This window comes from Mizuhopecten yessoensis, unplaced genomic scaffold (genome assembly GCF_002113885.1).
Source record: "Mizuhopecten yessoensis strain PY_sf001 unplaced genomic scaffold, ASM211388v2 scaffold11075, whole genome shotgun sequence".
Classification (NCBI taxonomy): domain Eukaryota; kingdom Metazoa; phylum Mollusca; class Bivalvia; order Pectinida; family Pectinidae; genus Mizuhopecten; species Mizuhopecten yessoensis.
Window position 1 is genome coordinate 316,911 of NW_018408867.1, and position 27,795 is coordinate 344,705.

General features: G+C 36.2%; 1 protein-coding gene across 4 annotated transcripts; it reads left to right on the forward strand.

The window, feature by feature from the left end:
* Positions 1–1,472: 1,472 nt before the first annotated feature.
* Positions 1,473–27,163, forward strand: LOC110465422. Of its 4 annotated transcripts, none has more exons than XM_021521217.1 (7): positions 1,473–1,499; positions 6,566–6,716; positions 8,608–8,654; positions 11,220–11,411; positions 13,290–13,443; positions 25,499–25,828; positions 26,713–27,163. In XM_021521217.1, exons 2-7 carry the CDS (start codon positions 6,641–6,643, stop codon positions 26,868–26,870), a joined length of 957 nt encoding a protein of 318 aa, XP_021376892.1. In that variant the 5' UTR covers positions 1,473–1,499; positions 6,566–6,640; the 3' UTR covers positions 26,871–27,163. The 4 variants fall into 4 exon arrangements, with proteins under 4 accessions (XP_021376892.1, XP_021376893.1, XP_021376891.1 ...); XM_021521218.1 differs by lacking the exon at positions 1,473–1,499 and adding an exon at positions 1,504–1,540; XM_021521216.1 differs by lacking the exon at positions 1,473–1,499 and adding an exon at positions 2,645–2,816.
* Positions 27,164–27,795: the final 632 nt, after the last annotated feature.

Sequence of the window (27,795 nt, forward strand, 5' to 3'; positions counted from 1 at the left end):
TTTGGCACACACTCCGACACTTCGACTTCTTGATAGACGTCTATGCTTTGTGGGTTTTATATCAGTAGTAGATTATCCGTACGGACGAAGAAATAAAAACAACACTCTTCAACACATCGGTAGTACTTTCATCTCTTCAAAGTGATTCATTATGACATGATAATCTATGACGTCATATATTAGGTCGCCACAGCGATATAGCAGTAATAGAAATGAATATGGTCTTAAAGAGAACCTTCAATTTAGGATTTATTATTATTAATGCCGGTACGTATGTGTCTATAATTAAATAGATTTATCTGCATTCCAGTTAAGCAGAATTTAAACTTTTAATAAAAGCAACTAAACCGTACTAAGGTCGAACTAATGGACACTGGATCGAATGTTCTGGTGTAAATTTTAAAATTATGATTTGATAAGATTCGCGCTTGCATCCTTTGATGTGCAGAGGTTCTCTCATCCACAAGGTTCAACTAACCCCCTGAACGATGGTATATTCGCTCTAAATTCAACCCTCTGATAAGTCATTTTTACAAGCCCCAATAAAAAATCAGAAAAATATGTAATTTCCAACAAACCAATGGCCCTTTGACCGTAACGACTGCATAATTGTGTTATTTTGTCCTTTCGTAACATTTGATGATGATATATATAACCTATCATCACATTACCCTTTTCAATGTTTCTGACCCGACTCGCGCATTTATAATATCACTGACTGTTTTGAAATGACACATAATCTAAAGTTCATTTATTGATCTAGGATATTTAGCCTATGTTTTCTTATGTTTGATCTGTTTTTCAAATCTATGTTAGGGTTTTCGCATGGTAACATCTTTCTTTATTTCAGGCCGGTCCACAGATAGTAAAAAAAAGATTTATACATGAAAGTTTGTTGTTTTTTTAGACCAAGGTGTAATAACCGCTACCAGTGGTTTTGTTAGACCTAGGTGTAATAACCGCTTCCAATAGTTTGTTAGACTTAGGGGTAATAACCGCTACCAGTGGTTTTGTTAGACCTGTGTGTAATAACCGCTTCCAGTGATTTTGTAAGACCTAGGTGTAATAACCACTTCTAGTGATTTTGTTAGACCTAGGTGTAACAACCACCTCTAGTGGTTTTGTACACTATCTAATACCGAATTGAACAAAATATTGTCAAGAAAAGGCTGAACTCATACACAGTAGATGGAACTTTTTATAAGAGTTGCCGCTCTTTGCTCAGATGATCGGGAATTGCAAACCCCGATGTGCGTGCTGAAACGGTCCCGCAAAAGTCTGGTTAGCTTAGCTACATTGTATATACTATTCTTTATTTGAAACGTGGAAAAGCCACGCAACAGCAACTGTCACACTTTATATTGGAAAAAACAAGACTTGAATTGTTGTATGTGTACATAAAATGACATAAGTTGCTAGTTGTGTCGAGAATGAATTGGCAACCATCCCAATGGACCAAAATGTATCGGTATGCAGGCGGACGCTGGCCACTCAATGAGGTATGTATCGGTAGGCAGGCGGACGCTGGCCACTCAATGAGGTATGTGATTTTCAGAAATATGACGGGTCGACTCGGGAGGTTTCGTGGGTTTATGTAAGCATATCTGGTTCTTTTTTAGACGCCACTGTTCCTAGAATTCAATAGCGATAGTGCTGCCAGTTGGAGAAAAACGTACTCTGAGATATGTGTGCTAACTGTATACATGTAACCTCGAGACTATGGCTATTTATATCTTTACAGCGCTGCAATAGCCTCCTGTTACACAGCTACACATATTACGGAAATATCTCTCAGCATGATATTCAAGGGACTCATGTGGAGAAGAGCATTTATGAAAGTCATTGACAGGGATGCATAGAGAATAGCGTAGGGACCGCGGGGAAGTGCATGCCATTATTCCTCATCCATACTCAAATCACAGGGGCTCGTTACAAATGTCTAGTACACAATGTATATGGAACGCCAAATAGCATATATTCAAATAATTGCACCTATCTTCAAATAATTGAGGATAGGTACAATTCAATTGAAGATAGAGACATTTCAATTGAAGATAGGTACAATTCAATTAAAAATAGGTTAAAATATGACGAATTAAACCTATCTTATATTGAAATGTACTTTCAATTATTCTAATATGTGTTAATTTGACGTTCCATAGATATATGGAACGCCAAACCAACATGTATTCAATTAATTGTACCTTTTTCAAATAATTGAAGATAGGTACAATTGCTTGCATATAGGTTCAATTCAATTGAAGATATGTACAATTCAGTTGAAGATAAGTTCAATTCAATTGGAGATAGATACAATCAATTGAAGATAGGTACAATCAATTGGAGATAGGTACAATCGATTGGAGATAGGTACAATTCAATTGGAGATAGGTACAATCGATTGGAGATAGGTACAATCGATTGGAGATAAGTACAATCGATTGGAGATAGGTACAATCAATTGGAGATAGGTACAATCAATTGGAGATAGGTACAATCAATTGGAGAGAGGAACAATCAATTGGAGATAGGTACAATCAATTGTACTTATATTTTAGTATTTAAAGCCTCTGGAATATTAAGGTTTTGAGTTTACTGAGTTGTATCCTGATAATATCGCCGGGTTCCGTAGGAATGTAAACATTTCACAAAATTAAAACATTAATGCTTGATTACCATATTAATTAAATGTTTGGTGTATTCCGAATAGCCATACCGTTGTACTCTAATATTATAACTTCCCTTTCCGGATTTTCCCCTGTTTAGTTTCAGTCTGTAACTTCCGGTTTTAAACATGTACATCGACTAGCGAGTTTGTAAGTAAAGTGTTGTGTCGTAGACTAGTAGTTGGGTGTTTTGCTTTTATCTTTATCACCTTTCGCTATATTTTAAAGTGTGAACATTTCTTGGGAGGTTTAAATTAAGGTTTATCAAAATCTTTTGGCAAACCCTGATGTTCTGATTATCAGTTTTTCTTATTTTGGGCCTTGCCAATAGAGCACAGGTACTAGCCTCGTCTGTCAATACATCCACAACTAGAGGGAAGGGAGAATCGCCGGATTACTGACCTGACGCATTTGCCTGTGATACATCTATGATATAATCAAGGTTGCTAACTCCGTCCCTCTAGTAAAAATGCGTCGAAATGTTCAAATGTAATGCAATTTAATTGATTACTTAAAGTGTTACCACGCATGGCCTACTTTAGCACCGGTTTGACGACACGGTTCTAAAAATACACTCAGGTATGTGTATAGTATACTGCTTATAACACATACGTTCATAAAGTTGGCTGGCGTAGTGGAAGGTTTCGCAGTCAGAAATCGATTAGCAGGCAGTGTACATAAATACCAAGGAAACCAGGCTCTTATACTACCGGAAGTAGTCTTACGACTTGCTGACCCCAACACAGGTAGGGTATATCAATTATAATGTCAAATGTGCTAAATTGTACCGTATTACACAGTATAAAACCGACCAACCCTCCGTGCTGTCGGTCAAATCGTCATACTTATATTGGTCACTCATGATTTCTCACTCTGTCGGCATATAAAATGATCGACCACTGGTCAGCGTTATTCACGTCTTCTAGGCTAACGTTTGAGTGAAGTGACGACTTGTTGGCCAGTATGCGAGTACATTTTGAGTGTGTAACGCGTGTTGTGGCAGTAGATTAGGTTACATGTATATACATTGACGGGTGGAATGCTGTCCTTTAAACAATCTCTGTTTACAATAAAGGAATTCAAACAACACACTTAAATGTAGGGTCGGTAGAGAAAGAGGAAATGTATTATTGGCTGAAGTTATTTTATTAGTCAATAACTTTCTGGAATAGTAGCATGGCGAAAAACAGTATTATCGATTCGGGTCGCTCTTCTATCTCTTGTATAAATGATTGTATTTTGAAATAAATGGGCGCCTTTTGAAATATTTCACAATATAGGCCTACACATAGCGACACACAAAATGTTTGCGAGATTGAAAAAAGGTAAAGAAGATAATATTTCGGTATTTTTAATAAAGTTACTTAATCACCATTATCTTTTTTTAAATCATTGATGAATACCATTGGTTCCCTTGGTAGCCGGATAAGTGGATAGCTCTAGGGGTGACCACAGGGGCATGGATCGCTTTACTTGTAATATTAATAAAGGGGTCTCCTATACTAATAAATACAAAGGGATATAACGACAGACTGAAATAGGTTACCCCCTTTTCTCTTTCAGCTCGTGTCAATCACAAATCTTTGTCCATATTGGATAAACCTCGGTTGAATATTGAAGACAAATGATTTATTTACAAAATGAAACCCTAATTACGACTGTCTGACACATAGTTATCCACTGACACCACTTTAAAGTCGCAATTACACCGTTAAATTGCGACCGAACCAAATTCTATACTCACGAGAAATGACCAAGTTTCACGGATAAACTCGAGAATTATATCCAAGGAATGGTTTAAATCCTTATTTAATATCCTCAATCCAATACATGTGCTGCCCGCTTCTCTGAAATAATACGTCGATCAGATTCTACACATGACAAGCGGTATATCGGGATTTTTCCCCTCGCACACCTGCATTACACAGTAGCAGTCGACAACTAGGCGCCACTTTTTTTCAAATTGTTTTACGCTCCGCACAGAATGATGTCCCGCCCTATCATTGGCTACCTGTATGTATGCGAAAAGGAAGCTACTCCAAAAAAGTTACCTCATTTGTTTTCCGCCACTGATAGGGCGGGACATCATTCTGTGCGAAGGCGTAAAACAATTCGAAAAAAAGGCGCCTAGTTGTCGACTGTATTACAGAAAAAGGGAGTTTAAAAATCATTTTCCAATCACCTTCATCAAATTCAAATTGTTCATCCCATTTTTTTGTTCCACTTGCAATTATATCATTTTTATTAAGCACATTATACAAATATTTTGTACCTTTCTGTTCTTTAGCAAATATTTGTAATTTTCTTGGAATAAAAGGATAGTCTATTTTTGGATGGGTCAAGTTACACCGACTGCAAACCTCCTTTATAGCTGTAACAATTCCGTGATATTGTAAGAAATTTGCTCTAACACCATATATTTCTCTTAATTCCAAAAGAACTGAAGAAGTTGTTGTTATCCATTTTTAAGTCATTAACTACTACAACTCCCTTCCTATACCAATCCTCATAAAAAACACTATTATTATCTATTTTGATTTTTTCGTTAAACCATATGGGCATGTCAGAAATCTGTTTTGAATCTGTATATTTTTCCTAAAGAATAGTAATTTTTTCCATGCAAGAAAGACATCTTTCCAGAAAAGCTTTTTAAAGTCATTATGACAAAAGGAAATATAGTCTGATCCACAGTTTACAAGAAGGTTTTTATCAATAGTTGAATTAAAAATAATTTGCAATGTTCCTGTTGTTGAGAGTAATCTTCTTATCCAAGCTAGTTTTAATGAGTCTATGAGATTATATTGAATATCCAATTTTTATTCACAATACACTCAGGTGTTTTTCTTCTAGCGAACCTTAGTGTAAAACGTTCGCCAATGTGAGGAAGACATTGGTTTCTCTGCTCAGACCGAGGCATTCCGACCTCCTTATAAATGGAAGTTGTTATTCCCTACTGAACAACTGGTTAGCCCGTTGTCAGTATGATGTGATCGAGACAAATACTGGGTTTGGTGCCTTCGGCATGGTATTTCAGTGTGATAGCACTTAAAACAATCGGCAATGGCAGCATATCCGCGCTATCGAGGGAGGCAGATACACCAACACACCGTATCCAGCACACACACACACATGCTTGCATACACAACACGCATGGAGGTACGTCCTTAAATGGCCTTCGCTGTAATAGGACGTTAAATAAAACAAAACAAAACTATTTGTCTATTCACAAATTCAATCCGACGAATTGCATCCTTCTGACGTCTAAGTAAGGCATCCTCAATAAGGTCATAAAGGGCCACGCGTTAGACATAGGGACTAGATGTGTCAAGCGAGACAGAGATTCACTGATGGTAAAACACTTAAATGATGGAAACGGTTAAGGTCCAACTATTGTTATAGAACAAGAGATTGTCTTTGTTCTACACACGATAGCCCCCGATTCTGCTTCCTTGAAATTTCAAAGGTTACACACTCTTTTACGTCCTCTGCTACAATATAAGTGAGTGTAACCCCCTAGAGTTCCAAGGATGGTTTCTGCAGGGGACCCACATAAGATCGCCGCAATCAGGAAATACACACATAGTTGACCAGTTGGCAAAGGAATTCATTTTCATTTATGGCTTTTATTTTGTATAATGCCATCCTCGAGACAACCATGGACGATTTCTTTCTTTAGATGAATGGAAATAAAATTATAACAAAATAGGGGAAAAGACAAGAAATAAAGTCAAGGAAATGAAAAATAGGTACAATTATAATAATATCTTCTATAAGAAACATCAACAAGATACCCGGTTTAATTGTTTCCACCGTAGCTCCCTCCGCCGGTGTGTTGTGCAATTGGTAATTTGTCAAAGAGTAAAATTTCGAAAGACTTTAAATTTGTGATTTCCTTCCAGGCATGAGCACCATGATATAGCTTTTTGCTGCATCATCACAGGACTTTCCCGAATTCATCCGGGAATATCCGACTTATGACGGAGATGTCTCAATGGATAGAAAATGCTTGCATCCCTGCACTATTTATAGCACTGATGGTTTATCGTACAGGTATGTGGACCTCTCTTTGTCTTAATTTTAATAAAATATATGTTCTTGAAATACGAGTCAAATACTACAAGAAATGTCTAAAAAGCTGAACGTCCGTCCGGACAGTCTATATGTTTTTTTTTGTCATGCGCATGACGATTGGCACACTATGTATGTATAATTTCAGTTCAATTTTATATGTCATCAAAGTACGAATTCCTTCTGAATAGATCTGGAATGACAGCCGGTTTTATATGAATGAGTTAAATATAACACATCCGGGGAAAGATGGCTGCCCTTCTAGTAACTTATTCATTTATTAACTTTTAAAATGAACTGTTTTACATCAAATGCGATAGCACAAAGTAGTACAGAAAACAGTTTTTCATATTTGTACAATATCACACTGTTTGTTTTAGTGGATCACGTGAGCTTTTGGCCAATCACGACCCTTTACAGTTTACCATAATGGTGAAGTGAAACTTTTCTTCATATTTGTTTTCAAATTTACTCTCTTTAATCAATTCATTCAAGATTAAATAAATTTGTTGTTCTGTGTGCAGAAATAACAAAACAATCATGAGTCTTGATTTCGAGGTCCAGACAGTAATCTCCAGTTCTATGTGGTCCCATTTGGTACTACGAGGGGAGTACTTATTATAATACTTGTGGTCCCATTTGGTACTACGAGGGGAGTACAGATTACAACACTTGTGGTCCCATTGGATAGTAACGAGGGGAGTACAGATTACAACACTTGTGGTCACATTGGATACGTACGAGGGGAGTACAGATTACAATACTTGAGGTCCCATTGGATACTAACGCGGGGAGTACAGATTACAATACTTGTGGTCCCATTGGATAATAACGAGGAGAAGACAGATTACAACATTTGAGGTCCCTTTGGATACTTACGAAGGGAGTACATATTATAATACTTGAGGTTCCATTGGATACTTACAAGGGGAGTACAGATTACAACACTTGTGGTCCCATTGGATACTTATAAGGGGAGTACAGATTACAACACTTGAGGTCCCATTGGATACTAACGAGGGGAGTACAGAGTACAACACTTGTGGTACCATTGGATACTAACGAGGGGAGTACATATTACAATACTTGTGGTCCCATTGGATACTAAGAAGGGGAAGTACAGATTACAACACTTGTGGTCCCATTGGATACTAACGAGGGGGGTACAGATTACAACACTTATGGTCCCATTGGATACTTACGAGGGAGTACAGATTACAACACTTGTGGTCCCATTGGATACTAACGAGGGGAGTTTATATTATAATACTTGAGGTCCCATTGGATACTTACGAGGGGAGTACAGATTACAACGCTTGTGGTCCTATTGGATACTTACGAAGGGAGTTCAGATTACAACACTTGTGGTCCCATTGGATACTAACGAGGGGAATACAGATTACAATACTTGTGGGCCCATTGGATACTAACGAGGGGAGTACAGAATACAACACTTGTGGTCCCATTGGATACTTACAGGGGGAGTACAGATTACAATACTTGTGGTCCCATTGGATACTTATGAGGGGAGCACAGATTACAACAATTGTGGTCCCATTGGATACTTACAGGGGGAGTACAGATTACAATACTTGTGGTCCCATTGGATACTTACAGGGGGAGTACAGATTACAACAATTGTGGTCCCATTGGATTCTTACAGGGGGAGTACAGATTACAACAATTGTGGTCCCATTGGATACTTACAGGGGGAGTACAGATTACAATACTTGTGGTCCCATTGGATACTTACAGGGGGAGTACAGATTACAACACTTGTGGTCCATACTTATACTTCACTTATTTATCTCTGTTGTGTTAACGTTTGTTGATTCGTTACGTTTTTGCTCAACCATAATCTTTTTTTTAACAGATGCCTACAGCTTAGTAACACTGGATGCTTCTAATTGTAATTCTAAGGTAAGAGGCTATATCAAATAATATAACCAGATTTGATGACAAGAGTGTCTGCTAAAAATAGTCCTCTCCGTGATATAGAAAAACAATTCTATTGTAGAAATATTCTGGTTTTGGAAAGAAAACGAAACAATTGGTACACTAGTTTTGTTAACGTTATGTGATCGAAATTGCTTTGGTAGCAGAGTATAGTAGAAATGGCTTGACCCTAAAAATACAGGGCATGTCTCGAATAAACATGGATAGCGGATTCATCCTGCACAACACACCTACATATATATATATATTTATAAACTACATTTTGAATTTTTGTTTTTAGAAGAATGAATATATTTTCAATAAGTGATTTCCCCAGATTTGGGAATTGTGAAAACCATGGTTGTGGTAAAAAAAACACCGCCAAAACGAACAAAAAAACATGAATTTTAACCCAAAATTTGACCCACGCAAGTATTTTTTTTTCTTAAAACCTGTCTTAAATTAAATATCACCTACTCGGTCACAAATATTTACGTTTTAGCACAATATTTACACATGTGCTGAGTACAAAAATAGACTTCATGAAAAGCTAGCTTTTGTTGTGTAGACGCAGATTCGTAAATGGCCAAAAATGTAGTCTCAAGCCAAATTCATTTTTTTTTTTAAATTTGAAGCCCACATAGTCCAATTTATCATGTATATGCCAATTTTAGAGCTGAGGTGTTTTGGGTTTTTTTGATACCTGTTATATCACAGGGGTTATTCATTGTACAAAAATATCACCCATGACCACCGTACGCTACTGTACACTGCTACCTTACGCATCACTTTCTTTTTCCAAAACTTAATCAAAACCTTTAAAATGTCTGGAAAATGACAAGATGAACAAAAAGATGTATCCGTTTCCTTTCTCACTTTAAACGTGACCGAGTAATATGAATTCTCCTGACAGGTGAATTTTTACCAATTCTGCTCTCAAACTACCAATAAAGGGAGGTTATCTGAAAAATTAAAAACTTGAATAGGTTTAAATTTTTCATGAACAAAATTTCTTTTTGTGTGAAATATGATGCTTTGAGACGATGTGCATGTAGAAAACAAAAAAGTACAGTGATACTATGATGTTTCTGTCTTGTTTGATGACGTCATAATAACTTCGATGTCATCATAACTATGACGTCATCAATGGGCATGTATGACATCATAAAGACTCACTGATATCAAAATGAGCACTAGGAATCTCATCACAACAACAAACTAGCAACAGACACACTTCCCGAAACCGATGAACAGCACCAAAATGTCAGATATTCTGAAACATCAGACAAGTGCCACCATAGCAATCGTTATTTACTTTCCTCACCTAGAATTGACAGTGATCCTCATAAATTGTTCATTTAACATATTTTGCTAGAAAAAAAAAGATTTTCTTCAGCTGTTATTTTGGAAATAAAATTTATTGACATTACTGCCTTTGCTAATTTAATCTGTATGCTGTATCAAGTGGGAAAAATAGAATGAAAACAGATATTTTACCCATTTTCAACAAATGCAACTTTATGTATTAGTAACCATGGATACCCGGTGCTGAACTGAGTGAAACAAACTGAAATCTAGTCTGAATGCATAAGGAGATAGCCTGTGAACTATTTTATGTTTGGTATCAACTTTACCAATTACACAATTGATACATGTGTGATGAATTGTGAAGTGCCCGTGAAAAGGGCGAGTTACCCCCCTTTATACATCCACAGGTAATAGGCCAGTGACCTATATATTGACCTATACATGTAACCTTTTAAACGTTAGTAGTTTCAAGCAATAATGAATGAAAGTGATGCTGAATCAAGCATAAAAAGGGCTTTTTTTCAGAAAAACGCAATGCTTGTGTATATAAGGTAGCAGAGTACAGTAGAAATGGCTTGACCCTAAAAATAAAGGGCATGTCTGGGATGAACATGGATAGCGGATTCATCCTTCACAACACACCAACATATATATTAATATTTATTAACTACATTTTGAATACGTATTTTTTAGGAGAATGAATATATTTTCAAAAAGTGATTTTCCCAGATTTGGGACTTGTGAAAACCGTGGTTACCACATCAAAAAACGTCAAAAAATGCAAAAAAAAACATGATTTTTAACCCAAAATTTGACCCACGCAAGCATTTTTTTTCTTTCTTAAAACCTGTCTTAAATAAATATCACTTACTCGGTCACAGATACTCACGTTTTAGCATAGGTCGTCAAACTAGATTTTTCACAATATTTACACATGTGCTGAGTACAAAAATAGATTACATGAAAAGCTAGCTTTTGTTGTGTAGACACAGATTCGTATATGGCCAAAAATGTAGTCTCAAGCCAAATTCATTTGTTTTGTTAAAGTGAAGCCCACAAAGTCCAATTCATCATGTATATGCCAATTTTAGAGCTGATTTTTTTTAAACTTTTGATACATGTAATATTTCAGGGGTTATTCAGTGTACAAAAATAACACCCATGGCCACCGTGCGCTACTGTACGACTGTTACCTTCGCATATATTTTTTTCCCCGTAATATTTTGATTATTTCGATTTCAGACTCTCTTCATTTCGCATGAACAATCACAAACAATTAGATGGACGGGCGAGGTCATCCCTGCTCGTTGTCGTGTGGGATTTGAAGCTACGGAAGCCCCATATGCAATATGCGTTGACATCGATATATTCCGTGTCGATCACTGTTCTTTTACCCTCGGGATATATGAGGATTTAGCCGAATATCCCGTCAAGGTAAGCTATTTGGTTTTAACCCCATCTTTACATATAGTCAGATATCATGAAGTGTTGTCCACTCAGTCCACCTACATATCAATATTATACTCTCAAATCTCCGCTACAAGAGTTCAAAGAGTCACGTTGGGATGTATCACAGAAACAAATATTCATAATTGAGTCATCAAAAATTGTAATTGGAACCGACTACCTCATCAATTGGTAAAAACTCTCATGCGATTAATTTCCAAAATTCCAAACAATAATTTCTAATTATCCCACAGCTTCAGCACTTCTGTGCCTGCAGGTTTGGGGAGTGCAGACCAATTGTAAGTCACTAAATGCCATCTGAGAGGCCGTTGTATTTGCCTCCCTAGAGAATCGGAGGCTTTCTTCAAAAACCTATAATTGATATTCTGTACCATTGCAATCAATACTTTTTTCCGGCAAGGTTTGTTCAGGCACCCGTCTTCATACATGTAGGACTCAGCTGTTGCGAAGAGTTAAAGCTTTATACGTGTACACAACAAAACTCTTTACAACAACAGTCATAAGCGAGATCCCCTACATTGTCTTTTGAGTTAGATCTGTTTTCTCCTTGTTATGTAATAATACAAACTTCATTTATTTTACAACAATTATGAAACAAGTTAATTCAACTTATATTAATCACTCTTGTTGACCCGGATGTTAGCGCAGGGGGTGGGGTGCGGTCTTAATGTGGAAGGAAACCAGAGTACCCACAGAAAACCCACGTGGTCGTGCAAGTGACACCATACCTTTTCACGTCCGATCGGGGAATCGAACCCCAGCCGCCTTTGTGGAAAGCAAGTGCGCTATCCACTGCGCCACCCGAACACCCTTGTTTAGTCTGATACAGTTATCCGTTCCAGGTGTAAATTCATAACGTTTTCTCGGGTTTAATCGGCACTCTTTTTTCCGCTGTATTTATTCAGAACACTTTACACACTGATGTTTCCTTTCTCATTTTTCAATAATAGTTCGTAGGTCGTCTCAAAGCGGTTCACAAATAATTGTTCGTGGTTATAGGGCCTTTGCAAACAGCCAATAGCTTTCTCAACTCCCTGGGGAGCATGCAGCCAGTGCTGCCATTTCGACGCTCACATCTAGCATTCAACAATTCAACCAGTGCCGAACCACGTACTCATTTACAGCTGAGTAGATTGGAACACGCGGAGTAAAGTATCTTGTTCAAAGATACAACACAGTGCCGTGATTTGACTCGAACCCACGACCCTTTGGTCACCAGCCCGGCGTCCTACCACTAGACTACCATGCCACCTTTAGTACCACTGTCTGATGAGTCCTCTACAGACGAAATTGCTCTATGGTGCAGCAAAGTACTTTCTGTATCTGCAAGCACGATTTTCAAATAACTGCTTCCTTTTCCATATTTCTTGTGATAATATTTAGATCATTACTTTCATGTTGGAGCAGTTGTATGTTCCGCAGCTTGTATATAGGTGTGAAGGACTAATGCAGACGAAATGGACTTCGAAGCTTTCCTGTTTTTGCCGCTGTGAATAATTAGCCAAAACGAGAGTGCTGCCATTAAATAGAATACTTGTGACCAATTCGACAGGATACTGATTGGAATAGTATCATGCGAACTAAACTTAAGTCTCCAAAGCGATCACGAGACATGAAACAAAGAAAACAGAACAGATTGGCAATTTTCTCGCCATGCTCAATAAAAAAAAAATCAAGACCAAATCTTTCATACTTTAAGCCTTTCAAAAATATTGCTACGTCTCCAGACTTTTTATTCATTCCTACAAATTGTATCGTGTGTTCAATTCGTCTATAACCCTATTGCCATTTCTTATCCAAAGTCTAGTACACCATGCTAACATTGTGTTGTTCCCTTTCTAACAGAGATATGACTGTACCTCTACGGATACAACAGAAGAGCGTTGCTTTGATCATACAAGGATCTACCTCGGATTCACTTTCAATAATACTGGAGAATTTTCATACCCGAGTGTTAAAATCGAAGTTAAAGTAAAAGTGGACGAAAACGCCGAGTCAGGTACGTGGTTTATAGATAAAGGGTCACTTAGGTTACGTTACTCGTTTCCCCAAGCGGATGACAAGGTTGCAATGCCATGCTACTCCTCTACAAGCATAATACCATGGGGGTATGTTTGATCCCACTATAAACTGTGTCTCTCTGATGACCTACTACATTACAGGTGTCGTTACCAGTAGTTTAACAGATAGGATTCTGACCCGTTTTCGGGTTTCCTGGTACAGGTAAACCATATGGTTTAAAATTACTATTATAAACATAATTCGTTTTGTTCGAAGTCATCGTTGTCATGAAACACGGTCATTTTTTATCGCGCTGATTTTACGGACAAAAGGAATTGTTGGGGCTTGATGCAAATTACGATATGCAGTTTTGGACAGAAGCGATGGTGATGTTAGGAAATCGGTATCGAAACAGGTATGCTTTCCATTATATTGTTGATACTAATTAGCCTACCCTCCATATCATTTAATTACCAATCGTCTTCTTTCCAAACCTCTATTAACAATGCTTGGTTTGCTTTTGTTAGGGCAACATGTAGTTTCTTGGTTGTCAATTTCAGATGCTAAGTTTCCCAGGGGGTTTTTATCAGAGGAATATATATCTTACCTTTTTGTAAGTAACAATACATCTTCTTTGTATGAACTGGGGAAATCAAATCTCTGTTCATAGTTTCCATATTTTGTTTCAGTGTCTGACATATTTACTGTATCTTGCAGAATGCTGGTGGTAGAATATTTTCCTGAATATTCATAAGATTCATAATACCTGTTACTTTTTTTATGTTTTTACATGTATATCGTTTGCTTCAACACGTGTAATGACTTTCCATGAAATCAAAATCAATATGCCTTGTGATATAATGTTATTGTGGTGCCGGATACTTAGATACGAATCGTTTATCAAGAACATTTAGTTCCATATAGAAATGAAGACGATTTTAGCAATTTGTGTGATATCACTGTCAATTCTATATTAAGGTATATATATTAGTCTGGTTAATCTATCATTCAAACTTATACTCTATTCTGAAAACCAATTTTGTATCAGTAATAATTAGCCTCTTATCTCCTGAACTGCATTGAGATACTTGAAAGTGCCCATTGCTGCGTTTACATTCCTCACAGTATTTGCTGTGAGGACGTTTTAATGTCAGCATTGATATTGCAAAATATTTTTTATGTTTTATTTACAAACAATTGTGTGACGCTAAGTTTCCAATTCAACAGTCCACAAGGCTGAATACTATTAGTATCTTTTTTGTTTTCTCTTTTCATATTGTATATCTATATATTATTTTATCTACATTCTAATGTCTATACATTACAGCTCTATGGTTGGTGTTATGACTTCTTCCTTTGGCATACGTTCCGACACTTCGACTTCTTGATAGACGTTTATGCTTTGTTGATTTTATATCAGTAGTAGAATGATCCTTACGGACGTAGAAATAAAAAACAAAACTCTTCAACACATCGGTAGTACTTTTATCTCTTCAAAGTGATTCATTAGGATATGACAATCTATAACGGCATATAATAGGTCGCCATAGCGATATAGCAGTAATAGAAAAACATAAGGCGAAGAGAACTTTCAATTTAGGATTTATTATCATTAATGCTGGTATGTATGTGTCAATACTTAAATATATTGCTCTGCATTTCCAGGTATGCAGAACTAAAACTTGTAATAAAAGTAATAACTCCGTGCTTAGGTCGAACTAGGGATATTGGATCGAAGGTTCAAATAACCTCCTGAACGATGGTATAGTCACTTCAACCCTCTGATAAGTCACTTCAACCCTCTGATAAGTCACTTCAACCCTCTGATAAGTCACTTCAACCTTCTGATAAGTCACTTCAACCCTCTGATAAGTCACTTCAGCTCTCTGATAAGTCACTTCAGCCCTCTGATAAATCAACAAAGGGGGTTTGTTGAACCTCAACCTATACATGAACTCACATCATTATAACATAAGAGTCAAACAGTACTCTTCAAACTGTATCTCAGAAGTCTTACGAACTCAGCTTCCTAAGCCTCACGTTTAAATACCACTGTATCGTTTATTTGCTAAATAGGACATATTTAAAATACTTTTAATTTTAGTAAACGCGAAAACTGATTGTGTGTTTTGTTTGCTTTATCTTTATTCAGTTGCAGATCTGTTATACCGACCGTCATGGCAGACATTCTGATTTTCAAATTTATTTTCAGGCGGCTTGTCATCTGTTTCGATCATAGGTACAGTAATTGGTCTTCTCCATGCAACATATGGCCTACTAAAGTGGTGCAGTAGATGCATACGGAAGTGTATTATTCCACCGTTTCAAAGTATATCTGAAGAAATTTCTCACTTTTTCTGTGGCAAGACTGTAACACACGATAGGTCAAATTCAAGTGAAAATTTATCAGATGAAGCGTCCATAAGTATAAATGTGGAACCGTCTCCAACAACTGCGACCGAATCTGATCTTTTAAATGTTAAACTTTAAATTTGGAAAAAACGGAATAAGAATCATGAAACTAATTTAGTTAATCAGAATTGCAAATTTGTCGAAATAGCAAATTCATGTTTTATACAGTTCCTGAAAGGTTTTGTTTTGATTGTCTTCCAAAATGGTGACTGGTGTTATACGCGTTTGAATTGTAGTGCATCCTATGATAATAACTGTGTAGTATGTGTATCATTATAAAACTATATTGATTCAAGCTGCCATCAACACAACTCCATCAATTGTATTGACTGATTTAAAGCTACGAGCCATGTCATCCGTCAAATAGACAAAATGACGTGATAACGAATCAGATGTTACGTTTTGTTCTCATATAAATCGTGTTACAAGCGAAAGGTCCTATAGTAAACATGAGATTCATCTGAAAATGGATCGATGTAATATAAACTTTAAAAATAATTTCTTTCATCACTTTTCTTAAATTTGATAAAGAATTTTCAATTGATGAATCGATGATATCCTTTCATTTTTATTTTCAGATACGATTACAGAAGAACCATTAAATCCTTCTGCGCCTCCTACCAGAAACAATTGGGAGCTACCTCCTTACCCTGCCCCGATCCCTCCTGAGTCAATGATTAAAGCGCCGCCTCCTTCTTATCATGACGTGATAACTTATAATCACTAGATAAACCGTTTGTCTTTTGTATAGCTGTTAAACTTAGCGTGTTGAAATTTTGCGTTTTTGTGTTTTTGTGCTCATTTTCGCGAATCACAATTTCTGTAAGTCTATTTCGGAACACATCGCAAAGAGTTCCGAGTGTATGTTACTTCTAGCAACGAACGATTCGACATTGTTACTTGACGCAGGTGAATACCTGTTTGTAGTGTGGACCAGGTAAGTGAGTTGTATTCAATAAATTCTTTTGCATGTGGTTGCCCGAGTTGTTATTTTTGGTTTTATAGGATGCCTGTGAATTTCAATGTACATGTATTCATTGCGTTGTTCTGCTCAAGTTTATAAGTGTAAGCTTCATTTTTAATGCATACAGGGCTAAAAGTATGCATGCATTGTTCCGTTGCATGGTTTTGTTGTGATCCAAAATATATATTATACTGATGGATGTATCTATTGTGTATGACTGATATTTTGTTTTACTTTCAATTCGTCTGTTAATATCATACATAGTGTACTTCATTCAAAATATCCTAGTAGCCTCAGTTCAATTGATATCTCGGACGTGCTTAGCGTGGTAGCTATGGCAACGATCTCAAAATATTCACGAGGGTTTCAATGTCGGAAACTTTTAACGCATTCGCGAAATTCGCGAAATTAAACCTCGTGAGTAATGTCGATCACCAAGATACTAAAAGGAACAAAGCAAAATATAAAGTAACAGTCACTCTTTGTCCAATTTTTCGGCCCCAACTATCACCGACTAATCCTAGAAGGCCGAAATAGCTGCGTGATGCAGTGTAAATCATTTTTGGCGCCATGTATCTATTACAAAATTTTAAAGGTGCAATCAATTTAGGTTCATCTTCCAAGCTTACAGGCTTTGTCCTGTATTAGGGACGGACTGGGATTGAAGGTTCCCCGTAAACTTTCTGTATTCACATAAGAATGGGCAGAAGGGAAGCATGTACACCTATATGAATGGAGGAAGTATTTCCATTTTGATGCCAGTATGAATAGAATTGACTTCCATTCATATTTACAAAATAAACTCCAGTTACCCGAATCTTAAATGGTTGACTTTGTTAACAGGGATAATCAGTTCTGTAAATTGCATTGCTAAATACCAGACGCTCAGTTGATCAGTCAATGACACTAGCTACTGGGGATGCATCGAGGCACAAACAGTAAATTTCAGTGAGAGTTAACCGTTTTATCAGGCTCTTAAGTAGATAGACTGTAATTAAACAGCTGTCTATTGTAAAATGGCAATTGTTTCGTTCTTGTTCCTCGCACTATTAGCTCCGTTGACATGTTCGTACCAGCAGTACTACATCAATAATAACAGCATTTTTTATGTGTCATAGTTACTTAATTAAAGGTGAAATATAAGCCATTACTTGGGGGGAAATGTAGTTGTGTTTGAATTCATGGAATGAAAACGTTTGGCAGTTGATTTCGTGCTTTACCCTTTTAAGAGAACACATATTCGGCGAAAACTAGTATTTAGGTCAGTGTCCCTCATGTAAACAATTTTGTTAAAATAACCGTGCCGCAAAAACTGTTGTTAAATTTGAAAAGATTCGAAATAGCAATTACTTCTACTTATGTCAAGTAAACGCATGCGAAGCCTTGTCCCGACTGCTAATTTTCATCCTGTTGATAAGAAAATAGAGCGAAGGTTAGCGGCACTGTACCGTTAATGATAGGTAATGTTAGTACATGTAAATTTTATAAGTGCTACATAGGGATAATGTGGTAGAGAATATGGTAGAGAATATGTTATCTTGAGTTATGACACACAATTGAACATATTGAAATAAGTGCCTGCTGTTGTCATTATATTTAAGTAGGATTAATGCCCCAAACATATACATCAGCACGAAAATATGTTCATATTTGTTTTTAATTTCAATGGCATTTTTATTTTTATTTCCATTTCAGCTGTATTTTTGAATTGTAGATCTGTTTTGCCAATCCTCATAACTAATTTTCCTGCTTGTTAATTCCTCTTTCAATTTTATTTTCAGATATGGCTGGTGTAGTGTTCCCTATAGTGGTATTTCTTTTTTTCATTGGAGGATGTGGCGCATGCGTAAAGCATGGTTGTAAATGTCTACGTGATTTCGTGTATTCAATGTGTGAAAGTGTATCTCAATCTGAATGTCGGCTGTGTGATACGATAGAGAATCTTACATGCAATGAATGCAGTGCAAATGTTCCAGAAGACGTGTCGACAAATATAACGGCGGAACCGCCTGCAACTACTGCCATCGGAACAACTGATGATTCTTCAGAACACAGCAGTATGATTTCACTAGGTATGTGTGATTCGACACCTCTTATTGTCAAAATTATCAAAATACGCTATTTTGTGACCTTTCAGTTTTTTATCTCTAACTTTAGAAAAGTACACAGAAGTTCATGATAATGTCTTAATTCTCAGAAACATGTTTTTGGAGAAATGGCAATCAATTTGTATGTAGGGCCTGAATTTTGTATTGACCTTCGTGCAAATATTGAATTTTGTATACGCCTTAGAATTTCAGCGCATTCTCTGATAACATAACTAATATTCGTTTATCGTAGCAATCCAATAGTCAAATTAATAGAACAGAATTGATTAAATGCTTTTCACTGTGATCTATGAAGCATGTGTTTCTTGAAATTAGCAAAATAACGTCAAAACCAAACCACGTTAACTATTTTTTTTCAAATAACCGCTTTTTTCTATGCTTTGGTCATGAAGGCAACATACAACACCAATATAAATTTATTGATGAAATATTTACAGCGAATTTAATATGATTAGGAATGCATATGTATTTATAAAAAGAAACTGTCAAATTATAATGTCATGTAAATTATGTTTTCAGAAATAGATATTGCATTAGAAGAACCATTAAACCCTTCTGCGCCTCCTGTCGTAAACGAATGGGATCCACCTCCTTACGTTGTCCCGCCCCCTGATGCGTCGGTTCCGGATGTACCGCCTCCTTCCTATTATGACGTGATCAATCAGACTATATAGAGTGAATCGTTGTAGAGAGTCAAAGTATATTTGGACAATCCGTGCATTTTCTTACGGAAAAACATTTGATGACTTTAACTGGTGTCAGGAGTTGTGATGAATTTCGTTTTAATTCCTGTTTTGAGGGACCTACCTCAAGAAATTTGACAATCTTTTAATATATGTACAACATGAATGATGCCGATACAAATCACAATATTGTCTACAAGTACTTTTTGAAAACATATTTGATACTCGTGATGGAAATAAAACCTAAAAGGTGGCTTTTGAAAATGTTGTTTGATAAGTGAAGACATGAACTGAATCTAGCTGCTTTTATTCCTAGAAGAAATTAGAAATACCTTTCATGTATTAACAAATCATGCCTTATCTTTATATTCCTATTTTGCCTGCCTTATTATGCGAAGCTACCAAAGTCACCAACATCATCAGAACCAGCTAATCATCATCATCATCATCATCATCATCATCATCATCATCATCATCATCATCGTCGTCGTCGTCGTCGTCGTCATCATCATCATCATCATCATCATCACAAAAGTAAAAAGATCAAAGAAGCTGTATCAAGATAGAACATCAAGAGATGGGCCAAATAGAAAGAGAGACTGAGAGAGTATTATTTTTTTCTAAATTGAATAAAGTGGATTCATATAAGGGTAGGATGGGAAAAGCAGTAGAAATATTGAAAAGCGGTTAAAATGTGGATTATTTGTGCATATATAATTTATTCGGCTCTGACAAGGACTTTTAATTGATTCTTTAAAAGACATTCCAACTATAGACTCAAGAGTGGATGACATGATTGTATATAAGCATCATAGATTATAAATGAAGAAGTCTTCCATTTTTCCATTCATTGTCAAATTTGTGTTTTGCTTTGTCATCACTATCGTTAGTAATGTATTTCTTAACTATGTTGTTGTCTTGGATTTTGTGTACCAGGGCATTAATATTTAATGAATGATGCAAGCATCTCTTTTTGTAAATGTACTGATATATAATAATGACTATTTCATTGTCTACATAATACTAGGGAGAAAGTTCTAATGTATAAGGCCAAAGATGAAAGGGGTTTTTTTATTTACAGAGAAAGGAATTGATATAGCTTATAATAGTACGGCAAGGCATTGTAATAGGTTTTGGATTCCCATTGTTTCCGTTTTAGAGTTACAAAATGCACAAAAAGGGGAGATAGCTAGCCATATTGTTTATAAAAATGAGTTGGTTACTATACTTATGATGGGTTACTCTGTACTGGAAACACAGAAATTTAATATTATTTGTTGCTTGGAATGGCATTTTGTAGTATTTATTGCAGGACAAATTGTAAAGATCATTGAACACAACGTTCCATGTTTTGTACCGGAATTTGATCTCTAAGATTCTAAGATTCTTTTCCCCACTGTATATTCAGTTGTAGAAAACAGTCCCCACTATACTTTTGCTTCCAATGCATATCACTTGAGTTATATCAACATTATTAGACAAAAGCAAAAGGTGTATCGTAGTTTATTGAGGTAGCAGAATCCCTAGGAATATGCTCAACATTAAAACCTTTCATATTGTTGTATTTTCTTCCACAAAGGAATAAATAGATATTTGCCATCGGGTCCCTATGTCGTAAGCTTATTTTGATACCAATAAATGAAGATAAGTTCCCTCTTATATTTATGGTTAAATGATCGCTATTATGTAAAACTTTGAACCAGTTGATGATGCTATTACCGAAACCTAAAAGAAGAAGAACTGTTTTTAAATAATCAATACACAGAATTCAATGCTTTCTCGAATTGAATCATAAGTAACATGCCATGGATAATATTCTCTTCAGTAAATTGCAATTATAATTTATAAGTCTTGTATATCATATATAGATAGTTACCGACCAGAAAGAAAACCAGTTAAAGCATTGTTTATCAATTTATTGAGTGGGAACATATTTATCCAATTGAAGCAATTTTGTACACATTATTCAAGAATGATATGGGGCTCCGAAGCGCCAAGTGAGCTTATGGCATGGTGCGGCGTCCGTCGTCTGTCCGTCTGTCGTCCGGCGTCAATATTTTACTTTAAACAACTTCTTCTGAAAACCAAGAGTCCCAGGCTGCTGATATTTGGTCAGTAGCATGCTGGGATGAAGGGCTACCAAGTTTGTTCAAATAATGACCTTGGCCCACCTTCAAGGTCACAGGGGTCAAATGTGTTAAAATCTTCAAACGCCTTCTTCTCAATAACCAAAAGGCCCACGGTACTGATATTGGACCTGTAGCATGCTGGGATGAAGGGCTACCAAGTTTGTTCAAATAATGACCTTGGCCCACCTTCAAGGTCACAGGGGTCAAATGTGTTAAAATCTTCAAACGACTTCTTCTCAATAACCAAAAGGCCCAGGGTACTGATATTGGGCCTGTAGCATGCTTGGATGAAGGACTGCCAAGTTTGTTCAAATGAATTACCTTGGCCCACTTTCAAGATCACTGGGGTCAGATGTCTTTAAATCTTCAAACGACTTTACCTCAATAACCAATAGGCCCAAGGTACTGAAATTGGGCCTGTAGCAAGTTGGGATGAAGGACTACTAAGTTTGTTCAAATAAGTGACCTTGACCCACTTTTAACCTAAGGTCCTTGTACGACATTCAAGGTCACATGCGTCATATGTTTAAATCTTTTAATTGGTTCTTATGAATCAAACACTGATATTCTGCCTGTAGCTGTATTTTAGTCCACTTTTAAGATTACAAGTGTGAGATTAATACCAGGTGAGCAATGATAGTATGTCCTGCCTTTGTGCCATAAAACGGTTCCCCGTACGCTAACCAAAATTGACCTAACGATAAACTCACTAAAATGTTTGCCCAAAAGCATTTAAAAAGTTCTGTTGTAAATCCATCAGACTCTGGACTTTTTAAAGTTTAAATGTATTACCTGCCTTCTTATACATAATCTCCCCTTCAAGATTATTGCATTATTATTGTTACGTTATATTTTCATCTCTTTACCTGTTTTTTCTTCAAAAAAATCATCAGAAAGAAACATAAAGATTCGTCTGGATTTAAGATACTCTTCATGTCAAAGTTGTCTGAAGAAGTAATAAATTTTGGAATACTTCGGGTGAATAAACGACAAAATATTAGTTTCTCCCGTCTTATTGAACTCCATAATTGCATGTTTATATACAATAATTTTAACAAATTGATGACAACAAAAATAATATAAAACGACTAAAAAAGACTATAGGTCCTGTATCTGATACCAATATGACAGCTCGTCATGGTAAGCTTTGGAATGTAACACGTTCCCGGACACAGTTATGTGGATCCAAACAACCAATATGACAGCTCGTCAGGGTAAGCTTTGGAATGTAACACGTTACCGGACACAGTTATGTGGATCTAAACAACCAGTATGCCAGCTCGTCATGGTAACACGTTACCGGAAACAGTTATGTGGATCCAAACAACCAGTATGACAGCTCGTCATGGTAAGCTTTGGAATGTAACACGTTACCGGACACAGTTAGGTGGATCTAAACAACCAATATGACAGCTTGTCATGGTAAGCTTTGGAATGTAACACGTTACCGGACACAGTTATGTGGATCTAAACAACCAGTATGCCAGCTCGTCATGGTAACACGTTACCGGAAACAGTTATGTGGATCCAAACAACCAGTATGACAGCTCGTCATGGTAAGCTTTGGAATGTAACACGTTACCGGAATCAGTTATGTGGATCCAAACAACCAATATGACAGCTTGTCATGGTAAGCTTTGGAATGTAACATGTTACCGGAAACAGTTATGTGGAGTTGATTATACGGAAATATGGGAGATAACTTTTTCTGATATCAAAACAGTTCGTCTGCAAATATTTCGTTTTAATGTAGAACACTTAATGTTTTACCAAACTTGAGAGGTTTTCAGCCAAAAACTTTTGTTACCGCGCAACACGTTAATAGTCAGTAGTCCTAAACATCTCTCTATTATTTGGCAGTGTACTTTATTTCGCCGCCTTTATATATAATAAAAAAGAAGGATTTTATTTCGCCGCCTTTATATATTATAGAAAAACAGAAGGATTTTTTTTCACACTTCATATAGACATCACAGGGATCGGTATTGTGTGACCTTAATTTAGGTATTAGTGCAATTTAGGTATTTTACAGCTCATTTAGAAACATGTATCATATTGTCTAATTTACCCCCTGTGATCTCTTACAATTGGTGGTAAATGTAATCTTCTGTGATGTTAAACAATGCAATATAATATTTAGCCCCATGTATATATATTTCTAATATACTAACTTATCAGCAAATAAATCTAATATATGGAAAGCTCCGATGTTGTATTTGTTTTTGATTTTTTTAACAATTCCCCTTGTGATCCAGGCATTTAATTTTGGTGAAAAATCACAATAAATTTTATTATAATTCTGACTATTATAAAGTTATTAATATGAATTGTTGTTTATTACGAACGAAACATTTCGAAATATTATAATGTATAGTTTTTGTCCATATACGACACAACCATTTAATGTATACAAACCAATTTCTGGAAGTATTAAAGTAGTGCGTACTGATATCCAACAACGACAATGAATCTCAAACTCTACCGCTTGGTTTTTCCAAAGATAATAATAGCATGGCAAAGTTCTGAAAAGACCTGGAAAAAAACATACATGAGGACCCCACATCGGATATGCTGGTGCTTGATATTGATTAAAGTGTCCGTCTGTCTGTCTGTCTGTTTGTCTGCCTGTCCGTGCACACATTCGTGTCCAAATATTACTTTATAATCCAAAGATGTGCTTTTTCTTACTTGGACATTGTGATACATTGCGTAATGTAGATGTGCAAAAGATGTTTAAAAAGTGTCTAAAGTCAAGGTCAAGGGCACTGTTTCAAAAACATAGGAGAGGTTACGTTCAGACACGTGGTTGGCCCCTTGCTGACCCGGCGGTGTCTTTTGTTGCATTCTTATTTGTGACTATTTAGTTATGCCAAGAAAACGAAAAGATAATTTTTGTCACGTCAAGGTGTCATTCACATATGGTGCGAGTAACGATTACCCTTCTGGGGAAACGGTTTTGTCTCCGTGGATTTCTTTTTGAGGTAAATGTTATATTTGCGTTTGTTTTAATATTCTCTCTCGATTCCTGTTTGTTGTCTTTCCGTAATGAGCTTACTGACATCACGCAGATCGTTTAACAGGTTTTTTTTTCTAAAACAAATATTAATATCACTCTCTTAGTGGCGGGAATACGCCTGCCGCTTCCTGTTGTCTGATCTTTAGAGTTGTCTGATGTATAAGCAGACTCTATGTTTTCCTTCGGTTTCCTGTGCTAAAGGGTGATCAAAATTGGACATGCTGCATATTTAATAACCAATTTTTTTAATTACTTATACTTGTGTACAACTCTCTTGTTCTTCATCCAATATTTAACAATTTTAAGAACTCCCGCAACATCATTTTACTCTGCTGATTGACTGCTGATAATCAATCCGACGAGTGTTAAATCCATTTTAGGACTGACTCTCCTGTCTTTTGTTCTTTGAATGTGTATCGCTAACATTTGTGTCCTGTCTGATCAGCATAATGTTAATATATTCGAAATCAACCTCACACATATCTACTCCTGTGTCACGTTTTAAATAAAGTCACTCATGCACACTCTTCACACTTATTATCCGAACGCATTTTCTGGTCTCCAAACAAATGTATGTTGTGAAATAGCCGATAACTACTTTCATTTAAAGATTTCGTCTAATGACATTGTTTTCTATAAACGACACTTGCTACTGGTGTTGTATTCGATTTAATATATATTATTGCTTTTATTCTTAAACAAATTTTAAATGATTTTCTCATATTTTTCCTTTTCTTTCAGTAATTGAACAAGTCGTTTGTGGCCTTGTTGCTGTCGTATTTTTGGTCGGAACAACTGGAGTTATATTCAAGGTTTGCAGAGAATATATGTGTGGAGATATATTTGAAAGATTGTGTAACTGCATTTCTTGTTGCCTGTGTGGTATATGTAAGAACATATCTGACAATTCCTGCTGCATGAAAGTATACATGCCAAACACCACAACAACGAGAGAAAACTTAAGTAGTGGACACACATTGGGTCTATCTAGTGAACCAGAAGTACTTAATGTGACCGGAACTCTCATGAATCTGTCACCTGGAATAAGTTGGAACTCACTGGATTCTTTAGGTATGTTATTTAACATTACAAAAAAAATTGAAGGAAAGGCCATACTTATGATTATATTCCTGTTTACATAACTAAATGGGTTATTAAATCATTAACGGTAATGATTTCAAATATAAAGACAACTATAGCGTTTGAATATACTTCTATACTAGTTTGCGAGAAACAAGATGATACCGAAGTGTTTTTAAACCATAATTCGATCTCTAAATCAATAAAACAGAAAAAACGTGAGAGATAAAACAAAACCGCTTACATGGAGACCCCTGAAAAGTACAATAATAAGACCAGGTGTTCCGGAAGGTTAAGCGTCTCCTGCTTCATTAATAACACCCGCCATGTAAATATAAATGTCATGTCCTCACATCGAGAACTCGTGCAGTGACAAAAAACCCACAAGGAATTGAATTGAGCATAATCAAAAGCATCGACTCTCATATCACACAAACAATAGCTTATTTCCCTGCGATCTGATGGCTACCATAAAATGTGTTTATAGTATTCATCAACCTCCGCTTATCGTGCAGTTTAGTAGTAAGTCGTCCCTGTTTGTCATGTTGTAAATAAAGATCCCCAAAAGCGGTTGAAATAGAAGAGTCCGTGGTGTCCTTGATTTCAAGCCCCGGAGATTATATACGATCGGTGAGGTCAAGGAAATTTGTATTGTATAATGTTAAATTTGAGGACTTGTCCAAGTTTGGCCGGAAGATTGGCGCAGTTTGTTCCCATAGGAAGGCCCGCAGTCTATTGAAAAATCAAGCCAGCTAAAATGTTTACAACGATATATTAATATTGCCGTTCGCTTTTCTTTGAAAAGAACAATCTGAATACTCATTCATCGAATGTTACAATTCCTTTGGCCATTATCGTTTAATTTTCATTTCCAGGTATCGGTGATCGGATCACTGATGACGAAGTGTATTCTTTTGTGCCTTCTGAGGACAACGGATGTTCTCCTCCTCCTTACGAGGACCCACCCCCTGACCCCTCGTTGACCTTTGATCCACCACCTTCCTATTATGATGTAGTGACTGGGAATAGCTAATTCGACAAGTCATTTGTGGAATAGATTAAGCACAAAGGACACAGAAGTCTGTATTGTTTATTATGTTAAACTCACAGAAATTACCATGTTAGCAATGCATGATGGCAGCATTGACTTTTTCGGAGACTGAAGTCCTGAAATCTGTAGTTTTACAAGAATGAACTGTTACATTGGACGATTGTTTTGCCTTTACATGTTAAGAATTATGATACGTGCAATATTTTTCGGCAATAGTTGTATTGTATGAACAGCATTACAAACATTTATCAGTTTCCATAATAAATTTTCTTTGTATTAAGCAGTTGTTAATTGGTTGATTTATTTGTGCAAATTCTCAAAGTTCTCTTCGTGTGCTTCCATAATTGCTTTGAAATCACCTCATTGGTATGGAAAATATATAAGACGAGAACCCTTTCCACAATTAAGTATGTTGTTTGTATGATGAACACGACACACAAACTATAAAATTTCGTAATAGACATAGCATGCCAAAATTGAATTGTACCATACATCTGTTCATAATTCAAGGACTCATATGTGATGCTATATAAGAGTTTTAGCGCTGTTGTTTTATTTTAGTTCGGTATGTTTTTTCATCAATGATGCTAGGACTATGGCGAATTCACAACGTTTCATAAAACATGTCTTTTAATGTTGACCCGATGCTCAAGATACGTTTTCCTGTTGTTTATAAGTCGTATTTATTTGTATAAGCTTATGGAATTCTATAAATACTATTATATTCATATGTACTCTAAACCATATTAAAGAAATTTTGATATTTAGTAGGGCGCTATATGTATGTTGCATACTATAGCAATAATTATATAAACATCGTGATATATTATGTAAAAGCAATATAACATAGAACATACTTACATGGAATAAGAAATACTGACAACATAGAACACACTAACAGGGAATA